At 37.7% G+C, this 19,161-nt stretch overlaps 1 protein-coding gene across 2 annotated transcripts in view; it reads left to right on the top strand.

Moving 5' to 3' along the window:
- The first annotated feature begins 7,532 nt into the window (after positions 1-7,532).
- LOC108000909 (uncharacterized) overlaps positions 7,533-19,161 on the top strand; it is a 168,692-nt gene continuing 157,063 nt past the window's right edge. Inside the window, exon 1 of one of the 2 annotated variants that reach the window (XM_062079512.1) lies at positions 7,533-8,145. In XM_062079512.1, the coding sequence (XP_061935496.1) occupies positions 8,094-8,145 (52 nt within the window). In that variant the 5' untranslated portion in view covers positions 7,533-8,093. The remainder of the gene's footprint in view (positions 8,146-19,161) is intronic. The other variant, XM_062079511.1, reaches the window with a different exon arrangement.

Genomic DNA, 19,161 nt, shown 5'->3' with positions numbered 1-19,161 from the left:
AACTATTTGCGAAACGATTTGCTTAAGGTACGACAAAGGGGATGCAATTCTCGGCGAGGAGGGTAACACTCCATCATTGTAAACATTGACTCTTATACCACACAATTCTAAACTGTGAAACTTGCTATATTTGATCATCGGTTATTCAATGATCCTCGAAACAATCCCCGAAATTAGAACTGTTTGCCGATTTCCGAATTATTCCTTTCTTCTTTTTCCCTTTTCCCTTCTCCTTTTTTCTTTTCTCTCCCTCCCTTTCTCTCTCTCTTTTTTTTCATTCGTTTCGCGGAAGAAATATCAGCGAGAGGGAAGAATAAAACGGAGGAAAAAGGGAGCAAACAAACGGTGGTGGAGAAAATCGACAGGGGAAATAATGAGAGAGACGGAGACTGGTAGAACGGAGACGAAGGTTGAAATCAGGGAGAGCGACGAAGAGGAGAAGGAGATGGTCGTTTCAGGCGATTTTTTTCCCAGTGTACGTAGAGGTACAGAGCAACACGTCGCTCGTTGTGTGCTGGGAATACCGACCCTTACACGATTAATCACTGCCATCCGCGTGGCCATGCCCCGACCCTATGGAAAGAAACGAGAAAAGCTCGAATGAGAGGAGAGAGAGAGAGAGAGAGAGAGAGAGAGAGAGAAGCGGCAAAGGGGAAACCTGGTTGGATTGTATATATTTCGACTCGTATACCACTGACACTTTGGACAGGAGATGCTTTATTGCCAACCGAGTGTGGTTCGGTCGCATTTTCGTACTGGACTAGGTGGATAAAGCGCGAACGTTTACCGGTCTACCGAAGAAACACGATCCACGGGCTCGGTGAAAAACGCACGAGCACCTATGGAGGGAGGGGAGGGGATGGATTTTCCGAATATTTTTCGCTATTATCGGACGGCCGTATTTCCATTTGAAAAATGATTATTATGTGGTAAGGGGATATCCCGTCGAGAAATCCGTGAGATGTTTTGGGATGGGGGAATCATTTTTTAAAGATCGGAGAAAGAGGATGAAAGAGGTGGAGATGAAAAACTTAATTAAAATTCGTCGTTGTTATCTCGTGGAGTTAGAAAATTTTCATGGCGTGTGAAAATATCGTAGAATCAATTTTCCAAGTAGAATTATTTAATATCGATACTTTTATATCTAGTAATGGATATTTATTTTTTCAGAAACATATATAATAATTCCATTTTTACGAATTCTGAATTCGAGAGAAATTCGTATACACATCGTACAAGTAAAATACCTCTCCCTTCTGTACAAGAAATGTACATTTATACTACATTTTTTAACACTGATGCACGATCGAGCGCACATATATTATCGATTATTCTTCACCGCGTGAACCGAACATTTCCTTTCCAATCACCATTTCAAGAGCGCACAGCCATCGACGATACTTGTAAATTTCGCGTTACCCCTCGGAACCCCGTCGAATCCGTGTCGAAAGCATCGCGATAAGAACTCTCTTTGCCGAGAAATTGAGAAAAGGAAATGAAGTCTCCTCTTTGACGTAAGCGTAACGAGAGAAACAAGACAGGCTTTAAAAGCTTGCCGAAACAATTTTCGGGATGAAGCGGGATGACGATAAATCGTAAGCGCCGGTACGGAGAGATGGGGAGAGAGGGAACACCGTGGAAAGAAAACAGTCTCCCAGAGCATTTGTTATTCCAGCATCGTGCGCCCTGGTATATCTATAAAGTTGCGTGCGTGGAGGGAGGGGAGAATGCCACTTTCAAAACTGTTGTCGCATTTTCCATAGTTTCGAACCCTCCCTCCTCCTCAACGTTAGAAAGTAATTCGCGTGTGTTGAATGCGTGTGTTGGATACTTTCGTCGTCGTTCCATTTTGCAACGGCTGTGTGCAATGTATAATACATATGTATATATATTTTCATATTATACGCACGACAATGGCCGAGGGGGGTGAAAAAGAATCGTATACGTCTTCTTTGCCAGTTTTTAATTTGAATCAAGCTTCCCTTTCCTTTCCTCTCTTTCGTTTCCTCGAAAGTGTAACTTAATTGGACGGATTTTTATCGTATACACAAAGCTTCAGTTTGAGAGCTGAATCATACGTATGTGTGTTACGAGTGTGTCATTAGAAATCGGATTTTGTTTCTTATTTCTTTATTTTTTAGAAGAATTTTATTCGCTTTTGTTGTGCGCTCGTGGCGTGCTCTTTATGCCATTGCTTGTTATAAATTAATTTCGTTGGATCGCGAAACGAATAACTGTGAATTTATTTTTACGGGATTTTTGAATAAACGAAATGATGATTGGTCACGATGATTTCAAGCGATAATGTTGGAAATTGTGGTACAAGACGAGAGAGAAAGATTCGTACAAAAATAAATCGAGAATATAGAACGAGCAGTTTTTATTTGAAGGTTTATTTATAGAAAATTCACATTTGCTTATTCAAATCTAATTTTGTCGAATAAAAATTGAAGGAAAAATATTGTACATTTAATATTGTACATTTTTGACTTCGTTTTATACGAGGACCTCTTAATTTTGTAACGCGATATTCTATACTCTTTATTTTTTATTCCAATAAGATTTGTTGAAAGAAATATATAATTTTTCTTTTTAAGAGATAAGGACAGTAGGAACGATAACACCTATTGCAAAAAATCTCTTCGCGAAACTTGGAACAATTAAAAGAGTAAAATTCAAACTGAGATAGCTCCTGTACCATTTGACAAAAGCTGAAAAACAAAAAATTCGTGTACGCTGTAACCGTCCTCTTCGCAGACTGGCCGATTAAAAGTTTAATTACTTGAGTAACCTTTTAAGCAGTGGACTTATTTCCTTGGGGATTCGTTACAGGAACTAGATTCAACTTACTTTCTACGAAAGTATATTTTCAATCAGGACATCTTCCATCTTTGTTTAAAATAAAATTTTCAATCTAACTAATCTTTTATTAATATAAGAAAAAAATTTATATTAATATTCATTTCCTTCCCTATTGAATTCCTTATTTCGTAGAAGAAAATATTTTGAACGGTGACACTTGTAGAATAAGATTTTACAAAAAAAGAACATTATATTTGTTATGTTTGTTCATATCAATTAATATTTTTAAGAAAAATATTTTCCATATAAATTTTATAGAAAAATGTATGTATATACTTCTTCGTTTAATATATTTGTTTATAATATATAAATAATCTTTGCTTTAAAATCTATTGTATATAAAATATTTGAAAAAATTATAATTATCGACTTATTTCCAAGCATATTACAAGTCACGAATTATCTGAATAATCTTTTCGTATACAAGTCTAATAAATTCAAAAATGAATAGAAATAAAAGCTGGAAAAATACGAGCATATACCATTCACCTATCATTTGTCATTTCACAAAAATGAAAATTAAAATTTTTTGCAGCAAGTGTCTTTACCATGAATTATAATCCCTGCGCTTTTCTGAAATGGTACTACATCTTGTTATACATATACTGACAAAGGCTAAGGGCAAAAAACGTCCCTTCTCTAAAGTTTCACGGTTACGTAACAATTGGTGCTTTTTTATTCCCTCAGTTTTAAATATCCGGCTCTCGTCGGTACACTGTGTCAAGTAAGGGAAGCTACGGAGTGTTTATCTTTCTTCTTCTATACAGTCAGCAAAGTGTTAAGAGGAAATATATCCAAGCAGATGCGCGCACGTGATTTCCCTCGAAATGTTTCATTCGTGTTGATGGTTTCGAAGCAGCAAAAATATACAAATTGTGCAATAAACGTATGGAGAATGCTATGAAATTGTGGAAATAACAAGGGGGAGAGGCACGAATTCTGGAATAGTTTGGAAAAAATGAAATGTGCCATATTTTTTTTCTTTTTTCTTTTTTTTTTTTTTTTAACGATTCCATTCTATCGATTGAACGATGAAATTCTATGGAAAAACACGTGTATGAAAAACCGATCGGACATTTGTGTATCGATGTTTTTCGATAATACATTCAATGAACAAACATGGTTCCCTATTGTTTCTTCCTCACAATGGTTAGAATGATTAGAAATAAAATGGAAAATGGGGTGAACGAGTTTATTGGATAAGAGTATATTTCACGAATGTGTTGTCATTTATTAATATTTCAGAATTATACGAATGATAAATACTGATTATTGTACTGGACGTACAGGTGAGTACTTTAATTACTTTTTTCTGTTAATAGAATTTGATAAATTTTCTTTCTTTTTTTTTTTTTTTTGATTATAGATAATCTTCGAGATAGTAGCATTTGCACTTTTTATTTTGCAAATTTCGTTCAAATAGATTTTCAACTTTTTCTTACATATAATCTCCTGCATATTATTATCTGAATTTATTATTATAACGATACAAATTTATTAGATGCATAATAATATATTTACTTATTGTTTCGATGCAAATATTATATTTCTAAATATGTTAATTACTTTAGCATTAAAAGATATATAACAAAGATCAAGAATATTGAATATTTTGAATGAAAATTTGAGAAAATTTGAATGTATTAAATTATTCCTCTTTTCTTTTCTTTTCTTTTTTTTTTCTTTTGAAGAAAAAAACTAACAAGGAGATTGTTTTCCTTATAAACTTCTCAATCTCTTTCGAATTTCATTTCTTACGTTATCATGAACTTGTAGAAACACAAGTAACAGTTTTTAATATTCAGGATAAATAACAACCAAATTTCAATTCCTCGTCCTTTCATTGCTCGGTACATTAATCTCGTTTCTTACTTCGTTCTCGTAACACACGACGACAAATTATAATTTCCATTAAAACATGACGGATATTAAATGAATATAAATGGATGAATACATAATGGGGTACAGTGATGCATCTATATAGTAGCCTAAAATACGAAGATGGAAAATACGAGAAGAAAAAGAATTATGAAGGGTAGAAAGAGAAAAATTAGGCAGCTGCTAAAGTGCGTGACGGTGCGTCGTGGTTTCTGGCCGGGCGATCTTCTCCACGGCTTTTTACATATCTTTCCTCTTTTTGCTCGCCTTCATCCTCGATACTCTTCACGATGGGTCGTGCTTCTGCTCGTAGACGTTTATATAAGTTACACGTTTTTGAGGGTACACATAGTGGATTTCGAGGTTGGTGGACCATCGGCAGACAGGTATGTGGATATAACGTACGGCTACCTTATTTTTCATGAATGTATTTTAATTTCGAAATTACATAGAAAAAGGTATTCGTAATAATTTTATTTCTGGATTACTACACGTACACGTTTTATCATAAAATTAATTTGAAAGATGTATCATATATATTAATGAAGATAATTCTCCAGATCAATCTATTATATATTACAATTAGCATTGTGTGAATAAATTATTCAATCGTTAGATTAAAAAAGCTGTTCAATTAAGTCAATTAATTCCACGAAGGAATGGACAATGTATCCTTAATCTAAAATTGGTAAAATTGAAATACTGTAATCTTATATTATTATTACTGTAAATCAATATATCCATTTTTGTAGGGGGAGAAAAAAATGAGTACGATACGTGATAAGAAGAAACAAGTAACGTGCGATAATTCACACGCGTTTGCTTCCTGTCTCCCTGAAACTAATTCCAGAGGATCCTTCGCAAAAGAAAAAAGGAAAAGATGTGTTTTCTCCCTTTCTTCCTGCTAGTCCTATTAAAGTGCGATCTTCTGAATCCCGTAGACGTAGGGATCCAAGTTGAACCACCGTGAATGAGGATGGAGGGCAGTTTTATACGTTCGAGGCGGAACGACGATACGGATAAACGACGCAGCGGTAACGAATGATGTCTTCGTAATATTTCAAGCTGGGGTCTTGCTGCCTTTTGCCCGGTTCCTGCACCCTCTTCTTCCCCTTTCCTTTTCCAGGCACTTCCGGGGTCAAGATTCACGAGACACGAAAAAGGAAGAGGCGGAAAAGGAAAGAAAGAAAGGCGACAAAGGGTGAGGCAAAAGAACAGGCCGGGAAAAGATAAATTGGGATCGCGGATGCGCCCTCGTAAAAGTTGCGCTTGCTCGCCTTTTTTGCGATATTCCTAATGAATGCGTGCGTATTTAACCGGGAAATTGTTTGCTGAAAATTCAAGGTTTGCTTTGTTCGCACAAGACGCGCGAAATATAACAGTTTATTAGATCCTTTGATGTGATAATTGGGAGAGATTCTCCTAGCCGTTGGTTATCTCATTTTGATAATTATTCTTTCGTTCAATGTTTTCGAAATATGTTTTGAAACGAGAGAAAGGGAGACAATTATAATATGTAGAATTAATTGGGATATTATTGGTTACAGATTTTAAATTGTGAATGTTGACGAAGAAAATGTTGAAAGTATGTTTCATAAAAATACAAATATGAATTATTACAAAAATATTATTTCGTACAATTTTATATATTTAATTTTTATTTGTAAATGTGTAATTTTATACTGCGTGATGAGTTATTGAAAATGGTAAAAAATATTGAATAAATAGATATATATTTTGTTTTCTTCGAATGATCTTCCTTTGTGAAAAATGAAATTGCGTATGAAGAAATAATTGAAAACAAAGTTTCTATTGAATAATTAAATGTAGTAAAAAATGTAGAAAAGCCAAGTAAAACTTTTCGTAATTAATAAAAACACATTTATCATATTTCTTTTTGCAATAAAACTTGCAGTATTCAGACTGCTTGCACGATGTGATTTTATAAAGCATAATTAATTAAAAAACAAGATCAAATTATACATCGTTGAAAAATTGAAGAATTAGTTGGGAGAGATTTCAAACCAGGCGCCTAAACTAAAGTAAAAAGAATCCCGCGTGGCTACTTCATTTACTTATAAATTTCACGATCCGTAAATCGTACATAATCGACGAACAGATGGAATATACATAGTCGTGAATCTGTTACTCATCGAGCATTTAAATTTTCTAGGTATCGATGTTCAGATCCTCCCTCGAACTTTCACGGAACTCTCCGGAATCGCGTTGTCGATGTACCTCCAAACAAGAGATCAGCATATGTTGTTACACAGTTCGACACCCTGGCGCCTGCGGACAGATCGTGCGATGGGGAGACGAACAAGAGTGTAATGCACATCAGGGAGATATCCACTGCATGGATATATACCGTGTCTGTGGTTTATCGCGTGTCTGTTCCATGGAGACGCGCAGCATTGGAAAATATATAAGATCGAGACAAGAGGAAGAGGCCGTGGCTCGACAATGGCCTTAATGCGACTGAATGATGATACGTAACAAACCTTATTCAACAAAAAGTTTCGGCCGGCAAATTGAATCCAGAGGGCTTGGACTCTCTTCTTCTTTCTCGTTCCTTCGCGTTCTCGTCTCACCCCGAAAGGAGGTGTGGAATAAGATCACGGCGCGACCCGTTGATCGTGTGCGTGCTGCGAGGGCGAGTGGCAATGGGTGCGAGTGAGAAGCAACGAGGAGGGAGAAAGAGGCGCATTCTTTCGGATGGTTCGGGCGAAGCACAGTGGTGGGGATGGAAGGGCGGTCTGCGCACGCGCGGCTCGCGATGGAACAGCTTCGCGCGGCGACGCTCAGTCTCGTCTGTCGCAATCCAGTGCAGATATACGTGCAATTACCCTGTCAACAGTGCTTAAAATCTCTTCTAGTGCTTGTGGCGTTGCTCTACACTTGGTGATCGATAACGTTCGTCGACTAACACGGCATCGATCGTCTTAATAGTTCGCGCGTTACGGTTCGAAGAAGTGAAGATCGCGTGTCGCGGCCACGTGAAGGAAAAATTAAGCGAGTCCTCGCGGTTCGCGATTCGAATCGCCGCTGTCGCCACCACCGCATCGTCTAACGGTTTCGCGGATCAGTCGGTATCCACGCTGCGCACAGTGAGTTTGACGTTTCGTACGGGGACAACGTGTGGTGACGTTTGGTTCGGGAAAGAGTGGCGTTCATCGTGTACCATGACTATTTCGTGAGACCGGTGAAAGTCAGTTATCATCGATGCATTGTCAAAGATTTCAATGCCCTCCGTGTTTTCGTAAATAGCGCGAAAAGTATCGCGTGTGGTGTGTTATTGTGTGAACGAAAGACCAGTGATCGAGAGGAAGAACGACGTTATCCACGGATTCGAGATGACTCGCCACCTGTGGCTAAGAGCGGTTTTCGCTTTCTTCATGATATCAGGTAAGCTGTCGCAAGTTCAATAATCGTTGTTTCTACGATCGCGATTGTTCGTATACGGGCCGAAATATGGAGTAATACGGAATACATGAATAATGATGCTTGATAGGAGTGTACGTTGACGCGTGGGATGCGCGTAATCGCGTGTAATGTGACAAAACGACAAGATTACTATTCCCCTCCCCTCCCGTATACCGGATTCAACATCATCGTGTGTCGTAACCGTCTTTTTAGTTACCACATTGTCCGGCATTTCGCCAAGCAGGACGTGTCATTTCTTACGGTGCGCTCGGTCAGCTGGTGGTTTAAAAGAAACGACAAAGCGACAACGAGCGCGAGAATAGACTAGGGGAAAAGTATGTTTCATGACGACTGTTGGCACTATTTGCCATTGCGGAAATCTTTTTTTTATCGTTACGCCGGAAGCGTGAGATGGAGACAAAGAAATGTACACCGGGTTGCAAAGCTCGAGCAAAGAAATATTTTTTCCTTTTGAAACTGAGCGTGCAAAGGAGTTATATAAGGAACAACGTTGAAAGGTAGCGGTGTTTTATAGTTTTCATTATTATCCCAACCGATTCGCTGAAATTATTCTTTAAAGCAGAATACGTTGAATATGGTTTTTACAAATTTCCATCAGAAGGCTATAGATTTTGAGGCGAAATTTCGAGAGAAACATTACATATTCGTAACATAGGATTTTACGAGAATTTATTCGTGTCGCAGAATAGAAGAACCCTCGAGCGACATTATTCCCGTGAGAATTACAGAAATAAGAGACCAGAAGATATCGAGTCACTGGTTCTACGAACTTTCTCGTGATAATACGCAAGTGCAGTCTGCCATGTCCGCGATTGTTTTTCACCTTTTATTTCAGACAATGCATTGTCAAGAGTAACATAACCGGGTATATAATACTTTGAAATTACCATTAAATCCGCGACGTGAAATTGCTTGATGATTTCATACTAGTAAGTGCAACGACCGAATAATGACTTCGAAATTGACAAAGGAAATTCCGGTGTATCCTGGGCACCGGTACAATCAGACTTCTTTGGAAATGCAAATCGATTTCATTTCTCTTTGGGACGATTTCTACGCGTAACTGTGCCCTTTGTCGTGGCTCGATATTGTGCTGGCTGGTCTCTCCTCTCTCTCTCTCTCTCTTTCCCTTTCTATCTCTTTATCCTCCCTCTTTCTCAAAAGTAAAATATCTAGTAGTAGACAAATTCTAACGAATCTTCTCCTCCTCTCTTTCTCTCTCTCTCTCTGTAATTAAGAAGCTATTGCGTCGAAATTTATCGCATCTCCTCTATCGACGTTCGACGGACGATCCCCAGGATCCGGTGGGTGTTGGCTCGTTTACCTTTGGGCGGAAATTCAAATCGCAATCTAAGAAGAGAAGGTTATCCCGTTTTCACCGCTTCCCTATCCCTATCCGGTTTGATTACACTCACGAAACTCCGTTGTCGTCGTTGTGTAAACTCATTTGATTCCGTGGCCTCTGCCTCGCCTTTTTAGACGACTCCCAACCGTGACAATCCTCCATCTGCCCTCGTTCTGTCACGTAAACGAGCTAAAGCTTGGCTAGCTTTTCACGGTACAGATACTCGAGGCCAGTACGATCCTTGGTACATTGTTAAGACCGGATACTTGACTAAGCTGCAGAGAGAGAAAGAGAAAGAGAAAGAGAGAGAGAGTTCACTTTTGACTGCCTCGGTCGAGTGTAATCTCTGCGGTTGACTCGTGCACGGAGCGAGAGCAACGATTTACGACACATTAACGGGCCTTCCGTATACCTCTCTCGGGCAAACTTTGCAGAGTGACTTAACTCGAGCGAGCGTGCAGGGCGCACGGTGGCAACTCTCTTTACTGCCGACGCTGCTTGAAACTCCTCGACGCGCGTATTAGCAAGTGAACCTTAGCTATCGAGGCTGGGCGGTAATAATCGAGGCTTTGCGCCACCGAGGGAGAACGACACGCGTTAATCTCGAGATCGAGAAATGCCAAACTGATCGCCATGGAACTTTATTGTTGTGATAGATGAGTTTGCCTTGTGAGAAGCTCGATTACAAGTGGGATGGGGATGGAGTGGGGGGAGGGGGGCGAGGAGAAGGGAGATGTATAGCGGAGAAACTTAGCCCGCAACCGTTGTTTGCAAGAGTGAAACTGATGTCGGTATTAATCGCAGCTAGTTATAATTAATACTAGTGGAATGGTTATGAGAATAGATGGATGGATGCTTGTACAATATAATGGGGGGGAATTTAAATCGGTGAGAATGTAGAAAATGCGGATAACGTTTAATCCAGCATTTCGGTTCGTTAATGAGGGTGCATTCCGCTGTGCAAGAATTTTCCATCGTTATTGCTACACATTTTTATTCTCTTTTATCTGTTCATTATATTAATGTTATCTTTTTCTTTTTAACTTCCTTATCCGTTTTGATTCATCCGATGTGATAGATCCATGCATCCTGTATTCGTGTCGTTTCAACAAGAATATTCAAAGTAATTTCTTGTGATATTGCGATTTAAGGGATGATTGAAGATCGTAGTTCATTTCCATTCTTCCTAGCTCTATTTAGATCAAGATAATATCTTGTCAGAATGTTATTAACTAAGAAACATTAAAGAAACGTCGTCAACAATTTTATTCGAACAAATCGCGATTGTTAAAAACAGTCTATTGATCGTTTTATATTTGCAGTAAAATTGATAAATTTTAATTGGAGATAAATTACGCCACTCGTTATGTACATATTCTCATTTAACGAACATCGTTCGAATTCCTGTATGTGAAAAAATTTACGTATGTCGCTTCTTTGATGTTCTTAATTTATTCACCGTTGTTGTTCCGCTATTATTCGCCAGGGCATTTCTGAATATCGTTAAATCCTCCTCTTCTCCCCTCTGCACCGTGTAATTTATTTTTGTAATTAACGTACCGTCAATTACGTTTGATTGTTCTTTGCACGGTGCCGTGACGAAGAAAGGATTTTTACCTCGAATAAATGTAAATGACGTCGAGTAATAGCCAGCCTTCTTTTTTCACCCTATTCAATATAAAGCTACAATAAGTCCCGCGTTTCTATCATTAATAATCCATTCGCTTTTCCACCAACTTACGAACTTTTAGAATGCTATTAATATTTTTCTCATACCCAGTCCCGATCTATACGTAAAATAAAAAGAAACACGTTTTCGTTGGAAAACTTGGAACAACCATCTTCCCCTTCCATAAAAGTCACGAACAGTTTGCGAACAGCAACAGGATTCGAGTTCATTCTCCTACTTCTCTCTCTCTTTTTCTACTGCATCGTGCAAAATTACTCGATGCTAATCGATTTTTTTCCCTCTTGTCGATCGTTGATCCGTTCATTCATCATATTTAAATGACATATATCCACCCCACGCGTGATATGAAATATTCTCTCAACGAGAAACAACGAGAGACGAGGGGCGAGCCCCATGATTGATCGCGAAATAGAACAGCCTGCCTTGCACACATAAGAGAGACGCGACATTATACCCCCTCCCCCAAAATCTCCTCCTTCCAATCTTCTTCCTTTAACTTCTCGTTTCCATATTCGAAGAATCGAGAAGAACCATCGAACGATTCTCTAGGAGCCACTGTCAATCTTTGATCGCGGGAGTACAAGTTATCTCGTTAAAGCGAGGAGAAATATCCTCCTCCAATAACTGGAAAATTCCTCTTTGAAACTCCCGGGGCGGAGGAGGTTCCGTCGAAGATTAAGGGCAGCTTTTTGTAAAGGGTAAACGCTCGCTCGGAGCGACCAAACGAGTTGAAACGAATCCCTCTCCCCTCCCCTCGTGTGTACGAGGAGCGCTGGAAAGGAGGGGGGAGGAGAGGAGAGAAGAAGGACCACGAGGACGAAAAAAAAGAAGAAGGAAAAAAGCAAAGGTAGAAAAGGTTGAAAGAGAAGCTGGCAGGGAGGGCGGGGAGGGAAGGGGCAGCGCCGCCAGTGTCTTTCGAGTAGACGGCGTGACTGTCGACCGGAACCCCGGGGGGAGGGGCTGTAATTTCATCTCGCATTAGCTTAGGGAAAGTCCCCGCGGGATACGTTGAATGCATCTCACGGTTCGCGGACTTCTTCTTCGGGGGCTGACGAAAGGAAAGGAGAGGGGAGGGGAAAAAAACAGGGCTGGCTTTGAATCGGGCCGCCGCTTTCTTGGATTTCCATTTGCGGCGTAAATGCGCGTCCTCCGACCACGAGATACCGTGAGAAGTTCTATCGCGTGGCTAGGTGGTTACATTCACGCAACGTATTTTGCCCGGTGGCTTTTTGCCGATTTTCATCGTTATTCGTTCTCTGGAAAGAGTTCTTGGAGGAAGGAACTTGGTATGAACGAGTGTAGAGGGGTGGGAGGATGTTGGAGGGATTGATTCTCTTAAAGAGCGAAGTTAATTTACGAAGAAGAAGACAATCGTGTAACTTTTATATCCTTGAGATATTTTCTATTAATTTTGATGACTTTTAGGGGAACTTCTCTCTAGTAGAAGGCGGCAGTAGTTTTGACGTGAAAGAAATTTTAATGTCGACGTGATGTAACGAAGTGACTTCTCGTTCAATCGTTTAGAACGGCTTGTTTAAAGAACTTTTTTTTCATTACTTTAAAGTAAATTTAGTATCTTACTCTCCTAAAATTCTCGAGGCAATTGATATAATTAATTCGCGTTTCAGTCTCGATCAAATTTCGAAAGTATTGTAAGTAAGATCCGGTATAAATGTATCCGAATCAATTTCTAGATCTAATCTCTGTCTAGGAATAGAAGGCGGTCGTTTAAGTTGAATGGAAAGATGAAGATAGAAGCGATGATGTAACGAGTCTGTGAAGTTAGGAAGGGATGACTCGAATCCGTCGAATCTCCCCTTCGATGAGACACTTAGAGTTCACCGATCGAATCTTTATAACGGGGTGTGCGGGATGATTCAGGGCCGTTGGCGAAGCAATTAGACGGCAGAGGCATTCTCGCCGTGAATTACGACGTGGTACTGCTCGCTTACCTTTGAGCGTAATTGTTTGGTTAACGCAGAAGTAAATGGAAAGTTTTCTGAAAAGGGACAATTGTGCCATAAATCGGTAGAATTTTTAGCGTTGTTTTCTTTCTTTTTTTTGTTTTCTTTTTTTTTTTTTCGTTTTACTAAAAGTTAAATCAAGCAGAATTGCCATTTTCCATGTTCTATTTTTCCCCGCGAGCATAATAGGACTTCGATTAACCCAGTTAATTAAGATTCAAATCGGTGAAATGAATCGAGATTCGTTTGATAATGAAGCGAATAAGCAAAATGGATTAAAAAGAATCATTTGGGAATCATTTCGCTGCATTTTATGAAAGGGTCGTTGGAATTGATGTAACAAGTGAAAAAAGTATGTAATAATAGTAATATTTGTTCCTTAATGTTAATGATATAATAATAATATTAATGAAATAATTGTTAAGGATTTAAGGACTAGGACCGATTAATTTGGAAATTTATTTATTATTTATTTATTTAATAATTAAATATTCAAAAAAAGAAGAGGCAAATACATTGATAATAATCACCCGTCCCGAAATTCAATCGATGATTAATAATTTTCGAGATTCCTATATTTGGACGGGCGAAAAATGATTTACAATTTGCAATGTAAATTTTACGATATATGTGGATCATGTATCAAAACATATTCGCGTCAATTGAAATTGAATTTACACGGTGAATATACATATTCTGGAGGAGGAATGATTACGTATAAAATTCTATTTTCTTAATGAAAATTAATAATCGATTAAATAATACCACGAAATAAGGAAAATTCCACTTTTAAATATATTAAATTTTTTTGTAATTTATCGATCGAATTTGTACTTTGTTTTTAATATCGTACAGATAATCGCGGTATTATTTTACATTTTATCGGAGTATAATAATAATTTTTTCTTGCATATTTTTATATTTGTTACATTTGTATATTGATATCATAATATGATTGATTGTTCACATTTCGGTATAATTACTTCGAGGAAACTGTTTGCGATGATGTAACTTTAATATTTAATTACAAGTTCCATTTATTGCAAGAGACATAATATTTTTGATATTGTTTGATATTGATTACGAAATGTTTATTTAACGCGAGCATATAAGCATATATAACGCGAATGAAATTTTATTTTGTAAGATTTTTTCCCTCAAAGTTGACTTATTATCTCGATAATAAAGTTGAAAATAAAAGGGATTAAAATACAACGAGTAAATATTTCTTTGCTTCCGTAAGTTTTTTGCATAAATTCTCCTTCAATCGAAGAAATATCTTTATGCATCGATGCGTCCAAAAAAATTCCATTTATTTTTTTACATCATACTCATCATACGCTCGATTAATTATATCTCTTTCTGCAAATATAAATTACAATTTTTGCCGTGTTTATTTACCTTTCTATTCGATCACTCTTTTCCATACGCGATTGAAACGGACGTATCCGAAACGAATCTTTCAATATTATTCGTTCCCAGCATCGTTCAATAAACCCTCGTTCGATAAATATACAGACTCAGGCAGACTCTCCGCGAGCGAAACGTTTTCTCTCGCTCTCGTTATCAATAAAACTTGTCAAAATTACAAGTTGACACTAACGAAAAGATTTATCGCGAAATAATGCGCGTGACGGTGTCCCTTTTGATCTACGCATTTAGGAGCCGCGTGCCGTGATATTAGGGGAGGAAGAGGGGGGGGGGCAGCTTTCACGGTTGTTTTCGAGGGAAAACGCACGTGCGAACACGCGGTGCGGAATGCCAAGAAGTGGATGCTCGAGGGCCGTGAAGAGAAGACACCGAAGTGTACGAAGTAGAAGGAAGGGGGAAAGATCGACGGGTAATTTTAGAAACGTCCGTGAACGTAAAGGGACGCCGTGGATCGAGGATGAGGATGGTTTAATAATATACACGGGTGTCCAACTGCGCCGCGAATGCGATAATAAACGATTTGACGTGTACGAGCGCGCATGCTGATACGATACGACATTCCTCGGCCAACAGTGAGAGATTATTATCATTAGAATCTCGAACAGGAAATCGTGCGAGGCCCTTCCACGATCACCCTTTCTTCTGATCCCCTCCTTCGCGGAGTGGCCAGTTTCATTGAGATGGTACGTGCTCTCTTTTCAACGATATCTCTTCGAATATCCTCATTATTTCCCACTCGAATGGAAAATAATCTGAATTAATATACGTACGTGTGTGTTTATCGAGAATCGAAATGTTTTTCGCATTTGAATTAAAAATTTTTCCCAATTTGTATAATGGGCAGATAAGAAATATAAAATGAAATAAGTAGTGAACTTTTTTGGAACGATTATTTTTAGAAATTATTAGAAATTACTGCTTCGTAAAGAAATTATTAGAAATTACTGCTTCGTAAAGAAATTATTAATTAATTTCGTTTTGGCTGTTTGATTTGATTTTTTGTTTAATCCTCTTACTTGATCTAATTCGGAATTATTTTATCTACTTTTGATTCTATTATATCACGGTATTGATATAACTTAGCATTATTTTAGCTATTTTAGGTCACATTTGTTCTAGTAGCTCGATATTTCGTTATCATTTATTATGAAGAGCGTGATATATTTTCGTATAGTATCTATTATATTATAATTATATTTCAAGCATATTTAAAGGATATATTATATATATATAGTATATACTAGCTCATTTAAATCGATCCTATCGAATATCTACTGATGAAAGCTATTTTAGATAAAAGATGATTTCACAGAGACAAACATAATTTAAAGTTACTATCTTTAATATTTATACAAATTATTAACATTTGTAAATATAGTAATATATTGTCTCGATAGATTTGAAACATAATTAATTTAATTCTTCAAAAATGTTTTACTACTTCCATGATTTGTTAAAAATTCTTTATACGACAGATGAGCTTTCGCATTTTGTTGAGCACTAATTAAAAAGCTTCTTTTATGATTTTCATGTTTCCTTTCGACTTGACAAAGTGTTTCAAACGAGTCAGGAAATAATTTTTCAGAAAGTTAACAAAGTTTTATGTGTTCCAAAAACTATACCCCTTTATATTTCACGTCAACGTGAAACACGAAATAATTCTCACGTTATTCTATTTCTTCCATCATCATCTCTCTGTCTTCATCCTAAAGCGAAAAGCGCGAGCCGAGACTCTCTCGGTATCTCCCGATATATATTCATCGAGCAACCTTATTTACTCTTTTTATCAAGAATGTCTGCATCCCTGCATAATATAATAATTTCCAAAAGATCAGAAAAGCTTAAATGTTTCAAAAACTATCTCCATATTATATTTTATCCTATCGTAACACATTATACAACGGTAAATAATTCTCCACGTTACTCTATTTCTTCCATCACTCTCTTATCATCCCTCAAACGACTCTATTTTACACTATCTCTATCAAAAACATCTGTATAACGTAAATAATTTCCAAAAGGGAAGCTTTATCTCATTATTCTAATTTTCTCATCATCCCCCAGAAATGAAAAGGAAATCTGACTCGTTCGATGTGCTCATCAATTGCCATCCACCCTCTTTATCGAGAAAATCTTAATCCCCTCTTTTCTCTGACATCACATTTTTTTGGAAGGGAGAGAATATATTTTTTAGCCGTGTCAAGAGTTTAACGTTCGACCGTGGCCGGATATTACCCCACGAGGCCGCGTTCATATAGCATTTGCCCGCATTATGAGGCCTGGTTACACGCGTAATGTGTGTGTCTCGCTTGTAAAAATGCTCCGTAAACGAAAACTTGGAGTTTCCGCGGTTTTATTGGTCCGAATCCGTGGCTTCGTTTCGCGAAAACACGTTTCGTTGAGAGAGCGTTCGAATACTTGAGAACTTTCGTATCGCGGGTAAAGTGTGACGTGATATTTTCAGAGAGACACGTATGACCTGTCACGTGGCTGTCCTTTTTTATTCGGATATATTTTGGCAAATTTCGGAAGGAAGATACGTTTCGTAGGAATTCTCTTGTTCGAAGGATCGAGGTTTTAAAATTTGAGAGGGTCGATATAATATTCTCCTCCTGACGAGAGAAATTTTCTTTCTCATTGCAGTGGCGAAAAAATAAAACTTCGCAATTTCACTCTTGAATATTTTTATTTTTTTTTTTCGTTTTCAGTAGATACGTGCATTGATACTGTTTGCGTAAAAACATCCGCGAGGCCAATTCTCGAGAGTTTTATTCTCTCTAATATATTCGCACCCTTAGAGAGACGACCGTGTCCGCCGACATTTGCACCACTGAATTTTAGGAAAAGGATTTGCTCTTCTGACCGAGTTCCCTGACCGAGGGGATTCCAAACCGAGGACGTTTCCACGGTGTGTGCTTATATATTTTCTGTTTGAATTCATCGTGTTGCACGAGAGATTAAAGTAAGGAGATAATGTGAAATTATTATTTTAATTGTGTGTGCGTGTGTTGTGTAGTATTTTCGTCCGTGGATATTAGAATATTTGTTGATTTTGCGAGAAATAATTCGAATTATCAAGGAAGAAATTAATTGTTGTAAGTAGGATAAATTCAATAAATACTTATGGAAGAAAGTATAGAAAATTATTAATAAAGAGAAATTACGAGTTGGAAATTAAATGTTGAGAAATTAAAAATTTGTGAATAATGAATCGTTCATAATGATGGCAAATTATTTAACAATATGAATCAATATTTTTTAATGTTAGAACGCACGACAAAATTCCATTTTTGTCTGAATAAAAATTAAAATTAAAATTTCGTCAAAAATTCTATCATCAAAATTTGTATCATCAGTGTTGAATATAGGCAAATAGGATTAATTATTAATCACATAATAAACTAACACTCTTATTCAAGTACTCGTAAAAGATTCAACGTGCAAGCAACAAAAATTAAAAAAAAAAGAATTCACCAAGAAAAGAATTCGATCAAAAGTTTTTCAATTTACCTGAAAAAAAAAAACACCGAACGAAGGTTCAAAAAATGAACTTGATTATCCAACTCACGCTTCACGTACAAAAGGATTCATATCGTAGTTACACGATACAACTTTCTCCATTCCACGTGCATACATACCCTCTTATCTTTTCGTCGCAAGATGACAAGATTAAAGTTAAATGAGAAACCGTAAGAGAGAGACAGAGAGAGACAGAGAGAGAGAGAGAGAGAGAGAGAGAAAGATAAATCATTTAACAGGGAATTATTGAAATGCACAACACTTTGAATGCATGATTTCAAATTCTGTTCCACAATTTTTCTCCCCTCCACCAGATATAACCAGGAAAGGAAATACATGGCGGTTGTTGTGGTAAAACATGCTCCGTTCCGACGTTATCAAAATTCCATCCATCTCCTTCCCTTCCACGCGATCTGATACACCATTCTCTCTCTTCCTTTCTCCCTTCCTTCATCCCTCGTTGAATACAATAGGAGTTGCGTTCCCATGGAACGTCTTTTTTTTTTTTCAAGGAAACACGAGACGAGGATGAGAAACCCTGTGCGCATAATTCGATAGAAAATCCCATAGGGAATGAGGAAAGGAATTCGAATATCAGCAGGTTTTCTTACAGTCTGGGCGCGTTAATTAATCCCCTTTCAATTAGGAGCCACGCCTTTCTTGCCCCGGCAAAATCCCAAAGCGCGAAAGCTAATGTCTACAAGGATACTCAGGTTGGATCGAGTGTGAATTCGAAACGGGATCGTCTTGCTATCGTGACACCGTTTATTTAACCGGTTCCCTCTGTAATCGTAATAATCGAGGTTGGATGATTCGATCAGCGTCGCTGATGGGAATTTTAGGGGGAGTTGGTTCAAGAAGCAGACGATTATGGCGTTTCACGGTTGTATTACAAGTGTTGGGTATCGATAAGTAGGAGCTGTTTATTTTCTCCCTCTATTTTGTTCTCTCATCCGTGTAACGCGTGTGGAAAATAAGATTTTTTCATACAGAAATGAGAATTTTACCTTTAATGTTTTGTTAGATCG

The sequence above is a fragment of the Apis cerana genome, linkage group LG9, assembly GCF_029169275.1.
Source record: "Apis cerana isolate GH-2021 linkage group LG9, AcerK_1.0, whole genome shotgun sequence".
Lineage (NCBI taxonomy): Eukaryota > Metazoa > Arthropoda > Insecta > Hymenoptera > Apidae > Apis > Apis cerana.
The sequence above is the reverse complement of the archived record's forward strand: the minus strand, read 5'-3'. Positions and strand labels throughout refer to the sequence as shown.